This window comes from Salvia splendens, chromosome 19 (assembly GCF_004379255.2).
Source record: "Salvia splendens isolate huo1 chromosome 19, SspV2, whole genome shotgun sequence".
Classification (NCBI taxonomy): domain Eukaryota; kingdom Viridiplantae; phylum Streptophyta; class Magnoliopsida; order Lamiales; family Lamiaceae; genus Salvia; species Salvia splendens.
Genome location: NC_056050.1, coordinates 1714450 through 1725160, shown reverse-complemented (window position 1 = coordinate 1725160; position 10711 = coordinate 1714450). Strand labels below are relative to the sequence as shown.

The following is a 10711-nucleotide window of genomic DNA, read 5'->3' as shown; positions in this document are numbered from 1 at the left end:
CATAGCTTCTTCTGCCGTTCTGGGGATTTCTTCTTCATCATACAGGGCTGTCATAAATGCCCTTGCCATTTCTGTCATGTTTGCGGTTGCCAAGTTCGCCATTGAATATCTGCTCTTCTTTGATATCCGTTCTGGACTGTACCTCTTAGGTGGAATGCCCCTTGTGCTTCGATTAGGAAGTATGTACTGTCCAGTATCCCCGTCAACAGCAGCACTTTCCACTTGTTCTGCGACAGAGTCATTAGGAATATTTGCACTATTGACTCCAGTTTCAGTAATTACCTCAGATATCACTGGAGGAGGATCGTTAGGGCCCGGCGGTCGAGGAGGCTCCACTGTCGACGAGACAGGATCGGCGGCAGTGCTAACCATCTCTGTTGGTTCCACAACAGATTCGCTTGGTGATGACACAAACCAATTTAGGGGTCCACTTGTTCTAGGTATAATTTCACACCTCTCCCCCTGACCACTAAGATTGGTATAGTAGTATTCACTCTCCAAAAAATTGCAATTCATGGTTGTTATTATCTTTCTAGATGACGGATCGAAACACCTATAACCTTTTTGATCTATCCCGTACCCCAAAAAGACACATTTAATGGCGCAAGCGGAAAATTTCGTTCTCTCGTGTTTTGGGACATGGACATAAACCGAACATCCAAATATTCTAAGGGGTAGGGTAAGAGATTCGGGTATCTTGGCTAGTGATGACAACAACTGTAAAGGGGTTTTCATTTTCAAAATTTTTGTAGGAAGACGATTTACCAAATAAACAGAAGTTGCAACTGCTTCAGGCCATAAAAATTTCGGAACATTAGAATCAAAAAACAAAGCACGAGTTATTTCCATAATGATTATGTTCTTTCTCTCAGCTACTCCATTTTGTTCGGGGGTATATGGGCATGAGGTTTGATGAACTAACCCGTTATCAACAAAAAATTTTGACATGTCATGATTTACAAACTCCCTCCCATTATCAGATCTAAGAATTTGAATGGTTGTTTGAAATTGGGTTTGAATGAGTTTGTAAAAAAGGACAAATTTTTCATAAACTTCAGATTTGTTTTTCAAAAAATAAACCCATGTCATTCTCGAACAATCATCCACAAATAGCAAAAAATATCGAAAACCATGATCACCAGTAACGGGCGCAGGGCCCCAAACATCAGCATGTACTAAGGAAAAAAGACTTGCAACACGAGTTTCAGAAGATTTAAAAGATTGTCTATGGCTTTTTGCCAAAACACACGATTCGTAATCAAAATCCTTGAGATGGGAAAATTTAGGAAAAAGCAGTTTAAAGTAACCGAGAGATGGATGACCTAAGCGTCTGTGCCACAACCAAGCGTCTCGAGTCGCAGATCCGTGAGCCAGCATTGCGGCACTGCCTTGGTGAGCCATCTCGTCAACATAGTAGAGGCCTTGACGCTCAGTGCCACGCCCAATTATCCTCCTCGTCCTGATATCCTGTAATACACAAAAATCAGGATGCATTAGTAATGTGCAATTCAATTCCTTCGTCATGTGGCTAATAGACATCAATTTATGTGATAGTTTCGGAACATAGAGACAATTAGACAGCCTCAACGTCGGTGAAATCTCAATTGTCCCACTCCCCTCTACTGAAGTTAATTCCCCATCTGCGGTTGTATTTGACTTTTCATAGTACCACAGAAATTCACAAAATCATTTTTATCATGTGTCATAGTGTCGGTGGCCCCACAGTCGAAAATCTACTGATTATTCCTCTCCCTAGACGTATTTGTAACCGCACATGCAACAGGCCACTTATGCAATATTTCAAAACTATTAGGGCTCACATATAAATCATCATCAATTTTGGGGTTCTTTTTCGGAATAGGCAAAGCACAGGGGGCATCATGCAAAAAACGGGGTAAATTCCGTAATTTCTGAAAATTGCATGGACTTGAATTAAAAGAGTAAGTTGGGCTGGGTTTGTTAAACCCTAGCCCGATACCTCCGTCGTTCTCTCCCCCTTCGACCCGTCCGGCAAAGGCTGCCTGCCCGACGTCGTCCCCTCGCCTGCCGCCGCCGTCGCGCGAGCCTCCACCGTCGGCTGTTCGTCCGCGAACACTGGTATCTGTTCCGCCTCCTTCCTCCATTCCAATGGCCAATTTTGCTTTTCCTTTTTGGTTTTCCTCCCACCACTCCGGGAAGCCGATTAACTTGAAGCATGTTTCTCGAGTATGTTTGTTCATGCCGCAATTCGAGCACCATAACTTGGTTTTGTCGAGTTTGGGGGCCGTGCGGCGGTTGTTGGTGGCGGCTGGGTTCTGTCCTTGACGGGGTGTTGCCGGTTGGGGTGGGAATCGGACGTTTCGGGCTGCAAATCCGAGTCCCACGCCATTCGTTGCGCCGGTTGGTTCGGGGTTTGCTGCCGGCATAATCTTCAGCCGGGTAGCCTCCCTTTTGATCCATCCGTACGCGACATCCACTGGTGGCGCCGGGACTTCTTTCAGAATGTCTCTCCGGGTTCCCTCGAATTGAGGGTTCAATCCAGCCAAGAACTTGTACAATCGTCGGGTATTGATAATGGTTCGGTATTCACCGATTCCTTTGTCACAGCAAGTAATTGTCTTGGTTTGGCATCGATCGATTTCAATCCATACTCCGTGAAGAGTCCTCCAGTAGGTCTCCAGATCCATCTCTCCCTGGACGATTCGGCTGGCCTTGTCCTCCAAATCGTATATCATATACGAGTCCGACGTGTTCTGATATGTCACCGCGAGGCTATCCCAAATTGCCTTTGCGCTTTGGTGATGCGCAAAGTCTGTAACGATCTCGATCTCCATGTTGTCCACAATCCAGGAGAAGACCACTAGATCGGTCTCTTCCCATTCTAGATATCCTTTGTCCGTCGATTTTGGTGGTTCTGGCACTCCGGTGATGTGCCGTAGTGCTCTTCTACTCCCGATAGCGACTCGCATGAGTCGAGCCCATAATGGATAATTCCTCCCATTCAGCTTGAATGCTACCACAACATTCTTGCTGGCTTTAATCTTCTGATCATCGTATTTGACATCTTTTTCTTCTGTCATTTTCAGGTCCGGTGGTGATCCTCCGCCTTCTGGCCGAGATAAGGTACACGGCTCTGATACCATGTTGAGAAAGGATCTTTTATTCATATTAATCGTATCACACAAGAATGAATGTTACAGGCTTAAATAGGAAGAGCCAATATTTACGTATGGTAAGATATTCTATGATTTACCCTAGCTATAATTCCGGAAAAAATACTTCTAATTGATTCCACAATCTTTGTGCATCTCCCTTGATTTTAGCTTGATTCTTCCAACAATACGTATAACTTTATAGTATAATTATTCAATTTTTGCTATATTAATTTAAATTCAAAAATCTATTATGCATATTTTATTATTCATTGCTTATTAGTCCAACTTCAATTGTCCAATATCTACAACAAAAAATAAAGGTAAACAGACAACGAAAATGGAAAAAAAAAAAAAAAAAAAAGGAACCAAGTGTTACGTGTTAACAATCACCCAACAAGAACGTGATGATCAAAATGTTACTCAACTAAAATTACAAAATTGTGCAAACAATTTCAACCAGTATGATTTATCATATACCAATAAAATTTATTACACCATTTTGTACAAATAATAGGTGGAACACCATATACAATGAACTAACTAGCCTATGGGGTTTTGGGCTTGAACAACCCCAGCTCTAATAAATTGAAATATATCAATAACACTATCCTTAACAAAGAAAAAGAGAATTTATAGTGCTACTCACTCACTCACCTCCATGGATTCTTGGGAGAAAAAATAACTGTGAACTCTCAATAACTGATCTGCAAACTCTCCAATGCCCCTATTCTAACTACAAGATGCAATGCTACAGTTTCAATCCCCAAAGACCAGCTGCAACGGGGCGAGAACTATGAGAAATACGAAGCCATCCAGACTATATCAGATAATAAAATGCAGTTCACATGTGCTGCTGGGGAAGAAAAGGAAAAGGGGCATTAGTCATATATGGCAATAGATTATCTAGAAATGCATAGCACCATCATCTCCTTTTCTTTTGAATGCATGAAGTTGGGTGTTTCTAGTGACAATATGACAAGAGAGATGTCGGCTATTTTTAGGTTCTATGTTTACCTGAACTCTCATATTAGCCAGTGAAAGGATTAGAAGATGCAAATCCCAATGGTACTGGCAGTGGTCGCTTCACAAAGGGATGATTCAAGAGCTCGGCAGCTGTTGACCGCACATTTGGGTCAGCTTGTAGACATTTAAGTAAGAAATCTCGTGCATCGCTGGAAAGAGAATCGGGAATAGGTGGTCTCTCGCCCTTTCCTATCCTATACATCGCTGGCATCTGTAGTTTCAAGGAACAGTCAATCTCGGGAAAACCGTGTTTACTTAACAGAGTTTAGAGAGAGATAGCCACCCAACAAACTTCATTTGACTAGTTTGCTTAAGAGAGTATTTTGACAACTTTATTCTACCAAGAAATCAATCCATGTTGTATTATATGGGACAACGGTTTTTAAGGTAGATTATTAGTAACAATCTAAAAGGTGACTTTATGGGTTAGAACAATATTAAATCAGGTATCCATATCCCCACATTGAAAAACCCCGGGTTAGCATCTAAAAGGAGGAACTTACACATTCCATATCCCCATATGGAAAACGCCGGGTTAGCATCTCCAATACAGTGCACCCCAGGCTCCATATATCTGCCGCAAGGCCATAGCCCTGGCTCCTAACTACCTGCAGGCAGCCATGTAGTTTGATAACTATAAATCGTAGGACCAAAAATGTTTCATTACTATGTCGCTCTACATTGATAAGGGAGAACATATTAAAATTAAAAAGGCTAAGCATGGATATGTTAAATTAAGTAGCAAGGCAGGGGTGACAAATAATAGTTCAATGATCAGTTCATAGTTCAAACCTCAGGAGCCATCCAGAATGCCGTCCCCTTGCAAGATTTGACATCATTCAACTTAGTTGCCTGCACAATGAATCATAGATATGTCAGTTACAATGAGAAACACTGTATCATATGTTTCATATGCTGAGAAATGTCTCAATTAAAAGGAGAGAGAAGGGAAAACAAGACAGAACCTTTGCAAGACCAAAATCTGCAAGTTTCACCAACCCATTAGTGTGCACCAGTATATTTGCACACTTGATGTCTCTGTACCAAAACACGTAATGAGAGTACTGGAATGAGGACTACAAAATTAGACGCCACATGCTTTCTTAAGCACCTTAAGAGTTCATTAGTAGTACAAAATCAATGTTGTATTGAATTCAAAATCAGTAACCTAGAAACCACATCTCTTTGGGAAGATAATTAGTAATGCAGAAAGTACAACTGTACAACACAGGAATAATAAAATTACGAGAGAGTTGCATGAAATTAGATCCAAACCTCTAAAAAGCATTGAGAGCGTAAAAAGGGCCCCGGAATTAAAAGAACCAAGATAAAATCATATCAAAGTACAAGCTAGAATGCACTGAAAACATGAATGCTTTACAATTGTAAAACATGTAAAAACACAAGAAAACATTTCGACGAAAAATCATACAATTGGAAAAAACAGAAATGTAAAATAAGAAAGATGGGTGATTACCTGTGCACTACCCCTTGGTCATGCAGATATTTTAAACCATGAAGAATCTGTCTTGTATAAGCAGAGACTACGGAGTCTCGGAGGGTATATTTCTGGTAAAGGCTCAAAAGGGAGCCTTTGACAACAAGCTCAAGAAAGATGTAGAGATGTGAATCATCCTACAAAATGAAGAAAATAAAATAAGTATAGAGATGCAAGAACTTCTTTGCAATGTCAGAAGGAAGGGATCAATATATTTCCACAGCAGCTTCCAAAAGAAAATTACATGAAGAATCTCAGAAGTAAATGGATTTTTTTTAAAGGAAAACAAAAAATATGAGGGTGTTAATAGTTTTTAAATCTTCTTAAATATATTACTGGTGAGTAGAAATGAAACTTTTGGTACCTATTTCTTTAGGTTATATAAGGACAATAGGCCACTTGACAGCTCAAAATGTGTGTGTGCGTGCATGTGTACTTTAGATATGAGTATATAAAAAAAGCGCAGGGGCATATGAAATCCATTATCCATAGACTATAGTAGTGCAGAAACTGTACATCATGATGTTAATAGTAATCATACTAACAAACTTTAGACAAAAAGCCAAGAGTTTACCTTCTCTGTGCCATAATACTGGACAATATTTTCATGTTTAAACTTCCTCAGAAGTGCAATTTCCTGGACAGACACAAAAGATTGCAAAATGATTATAAGAAAAAGGTTCCACATATATCAAGACCAGCCAATTATTACACTCAAGGACTACATTGTTCATGACCAATATCATTACAAGTGCAACTAAACCTGTTCAAGTTGGGCGACACGCTGCTTTCCTTCTCCCCCTTGATCAAGCAAAGATACTTCCTTGATAGCAAAAAAGAATCCATCACTGCAGCAAAGCATGTCAAGACCAAAGCATAAGCCACATATAATATGCCGTCATGTTAATTGCTAGTAAAAGGATATCTACTATGCTACTAAATACTCATAAGAGACATTGATCAAGCTCCAGTCAGCAACCGGGGTGGGGTCCCCTAGAATCATGATTTTTAAAAAGAAAATTCCACCTGACCTTACACAATCATGTAAATACCCAAAGTATAGTGTTCAAGAAAGCCACTAACTCACTCTATCCAATTTACAAATAATGGCAGCCCAAATACATGAACATATGGCTTCGTGCTCAGATGAATACTACAATTATTTTTGCAGTGATAACTATGAAAGTAAAGAGGAAAAGCAATTAACACATACTCAGCAATTCCCTCATACACAGATCCAAATGATCCACTGCCCAAGAGATCACCCTTCTGCCAAGATGAAATAGCACGTCTAAATCTCCCATTCGGCGAAACACTTGATACAGGGTCTGTTGTAGTACTTGAGGAATCATCATCATTCGAGCTTGCTGTGAATGAGCACGGTGCTGAGAGAACAAAGTTTTCTTCCCTTGCCATTCTCCTTCTTCTTTTATCCTCCTCGCCAGCATCCTCAGTCCTATCCGAACGACCTTGCTCATCCAAGACCTGCAGTCTTCCATCGTCTGGTCCAAAATTTCGGAAGATATCCCAAGTCGAGCAATCTTGGTCAATCACAGGTAATGACATAAAAGGCGGTGGCGCCAGCAGGCCGAGAAATGGCGGCCTCACACCCTTAATGCCACTTCCACGGAATTCGTTCGATCTAGTACTCAAATTATCATTTGAAATTCCATCATTTACCCTCACAGTATCAACCATTGCACTACCAAAAACATTAGCCTTATCCCTAAAATCACGAATTCCCTCGGAATTCTCACTAATTACTTCACCGCTGTTACCAGAACATCTAATTAAGCTATCACTTACTCCAATTCCCCTATTTGGCAAGCCAGCAACCTCAACATCACCAGAAACTTCAACAGCTCCATCACTAACCTTCTCGATTGGCTGGCTGAAACGGACTGGAGCAGAAGATGATCTAACTTTCATCACTTCATACTCATCAGGCGAAATAGAGAAATCATCAACCCCGGAGAAACCTAGGTTTTTGCACATAATCTCGATCTCGCCGTCGACACCTTCAACCCTAAAGCTCCGCCTCCCGCCGTACAAATCGAGCGAGCGCGTGCGCAAGGACTCCTCCGACGCGGTGTAGTACGACGACGAGGAGGAAGAAGGGGCCGAGCCGGAGGACGGCGAGTAACAGTAGTCGATGTTCTTCCTCGCGTTGTGGCGCTCGAGCCTCGGCTTCGAGCCGGCGGCGCGGCGGCTCGAGCTGGAGCTGCCGCTGGAGACGGAGTCGGAGTCGCTTCTGCGGCCCTCGGAGCTGCTAGCGAAGATTTTCTGAAGGCGATGCATTGTGATCGCACGGAGCAAAATCCATCAATCGGAAGCTGGTGAGCCGGTGAAACTGGTAAATTAGTTCTCCGATTCCATTATCTTTTGCTTTATGCAGTTTTGGATTGATTTGTTTGAAGGTTTATACGGAATCACACCCTTTTTAGCGGGGGAAAAGGGTTGAAGACGACAGACAAACGTTGAGAGCTGAAAGATATTTGGAGCAGAGAGAAAGCGAGAAGCTGAGAGAGAAGTGGGAACGCGGTGCCAGGTGGAAATTGAATTAAATTATAATTTGGCTACTAACTTTTCTAAATTATATTTAGTCTTTTTTGTTTTTATTGCGAACTTTCCTTTTTGAAGCCATGTAAAAGTTACCAACTTTATCCATTTAATAATGACGATAAGTTACATAATGTGGTAATTTCTATACTTTTACTATCATCTTACTTTGAAGAGTAACTCAATCTTTCACTCATTTTTAAAGAAGTGACTTACTCACTTTGCATATACTTCAAAAGAATAAAATATACAGCAAAATGTCATCCATATTTGACTCAGGCCGGTTTTAAGAAATTTGGAAAAAAGTAGGTGAAAAAAATAGTAGAATGTAGACCTCACATTTATATATTAGTTTTATAATAGAATATGAGTGTAATAAGTTAGTGGAAAGTGAGGTCCATTTATCAAAAATGAAAAAAAAAACAAACAAATAAACAAAGTGGACAACATTTCACGGACGGACCGAAATGGCAAAACTGGACAACATTTCACGGATGGAGGGAGTAGTACTATAAATTTTTTAAAATTAAATTGGTGTTAGATTGTCAAGTTAATTATGTTATCGGAGAAAGGTAAAAAATTCATAAGACAAAACTAATATTACTTGGTATTATCCCGATCTCGAAATTAGACAAAACTAATACTACTACTATTTGATATTATCTCGATCTCGAAAGTTCATACTTTTTAGACACGGTCTAAAAAGCGAATAGTAGTTCATGATTTTCGGAGACAAAGGAGAGGAAGTATCTAATATTCGATATTCTTTTGATATTTAAAGAGGATCAATAATAATTTTTCAACTACTCTCGTGCTAACTCAAACCCCCAGCTTATTGATTGGAGGTAAAATATTCCGTTAATTGAGTTGCACTTCATCATCACCTAATACTTAATATTCGATATTCATGCACACATTAGACCTGAACTCGTACTCATTACATGTAACTGTTAGTACCATATACAAATAATTCGTGATATCTCCATCCGATTTGACTCCCTGCTAAGAGACTACTTCTCTTAACGAAGATTACTCGATTGATCACGTACGAAACACACACAATTCCGGCACCCCACGAATAGGGTCGGCGGTTACTCTCTCTCGACTGGCACGGAGGCTCCCTCCGTCAGCAGTTAAACTAGGGTTTGTTCTATTACGCAAGTAATTTGGGCAAATAATTCTTCATTAATTGAAAGACGGAATTAATGAATGTCCAATATATAATCTAAGGACTCTAGGGTTAGTTCGACCTAATCCTATTCATCGGGAAAGAACCAACAAAGAAAACCCGACGGAGCTTATAATTCGCTCAAATTAAATAATACGTTCAGCACAAAAATAAAATAATAAAAACATAAGAAAACAAAGGTACGACTCTAAATAAGGAAATAAACTAAACTGCACTTTCTTGACGACGACGATCGCATATTTGGCGACGTGGTCGTGTAGACGCTCTGGTGGCTTCAGCCCCTTTTTCGGACGGAGCTTCCTTCCTTCCACCACTACCTCGTTCATCCTATCTTCCACGTGTTCCCCCGGATCCTCCTCACTTGGTGGCGTCGGCTCCATTGGTGCCTCCAACGATACCTCTTCACTTCGTGCTTCCTCCTCTTGGTCAGCCGGTGTGCTAGGTGTGCTCGTAACAACTCCCCCTCCCTTAGAAACCTTCATATACTCAAGGGGAAGATCAGGAAATCGCTTACGGATCAGCGACATCAGCTCCCAAGAAGGTGACTCACTGCCATCGGACCATCTCACCAGAACGTGTTCTACTGCCTCCCCATTATACCACAAGATTTGAGAGGCCAAGATCGCCACCGGGTGACCAATCGGTCGGTCTCCCTTGAATTTGGAAGGTAGAGGCACTGTCTCGTCACCCTTCACAAATACCCAAAGCAAACTTACATGGAAGACATTATGGATTCTACTCCCCTCTGGCAGGCGTAGCTTGTATGCTACCGGTCCAATACATTGCAAGATCTCAAAGGGACCATAGAACCTCTTTGCTAATTTAGCAGAGATTGGTCTCACCGAATGCTAACGGTAAGAGCGTCTGCTGCACGATATGTAATCCCCTTCTTATACTCAATACGGAATTTATACCTCATTAGCTTCCTTACATAAAGTTGTTGATCCAGCATCTGCACTACCTGTTGAAGTAATTCTTTCAAGCTTTTCTGGTCGCTGCGAATCACAAATTCCATGCCCAATAGATATTGTCGCCATTTCTGCACAGCCTCCACAATCGCGAATAGCTCCTTATGATATGTAGACACCACCCTGCGTCGCGGCCCCAACTTGCGACTGAAAAAAGCTATCGGGTGGCTGTCTTGAATGAGCATCGCCCTAATTCCTACATCTGACGCATCCGTTTCCACACAAAAAGTCTTGTTGAAATCCAGCAAGCTCAATACTGGTGCGGTAGCCATAGCGGCCTTCAAGGCCGAGAACGATGCGCCTGCTACAGGTGGCTAGGCAAAAGAGTCCTTCTTCAGTA

The 10711-nt window shown here is 41.3% G+C and overlaps 1 protein-coding gene across 3 annotated transcripts; it reads right to left on the bottom strand.

Annotated features, from left to right (window-relative positions):
• Positions 1–3584: 3584 nt before the first annotated feature.
• On the bottom strand, positions 3585–8214 carry LOC121780122 (mitogen-activated protein kinase kinase kinase 1-like). Of its 3 annotated transcripts, none has more exons than XM_042177645.1 (9): positions 6869–8214; positions 6419–6503; positions 6230–6292; positions 5635–5792; positions 5123–5195; positions 4950–5009; positions 4661–4765; positions 4149–4368; positions 3585–3987 (listed from the first exon to the last, which is right to left on the bottom strand). In XM_042177645.1, exons 1-8 carry the CDS (start codon positions 7951–7953, stop codon positions 4162–4164), a joined length of 1836 nt encoding a protein of 611 aa, XP_042033579.1. In that variant the 5' UTR covers positions 7954–8214; the 3' UTR covers positions 3585–3987; positions 4149–4161. The 3 variants fall into 3 exon arrangements, with proteins under 3 accessions (XP_042033579.1, XP_042033578.1, XP_042033577.1); XM_042177644.1 differs by having other exon boundaries at positions 3585–3984; XM_042177643.1 differs by having other exon boundaries at positions 3585–4368.
• Positions 8215–10711: the final 2497 nt, after the last annotated feature.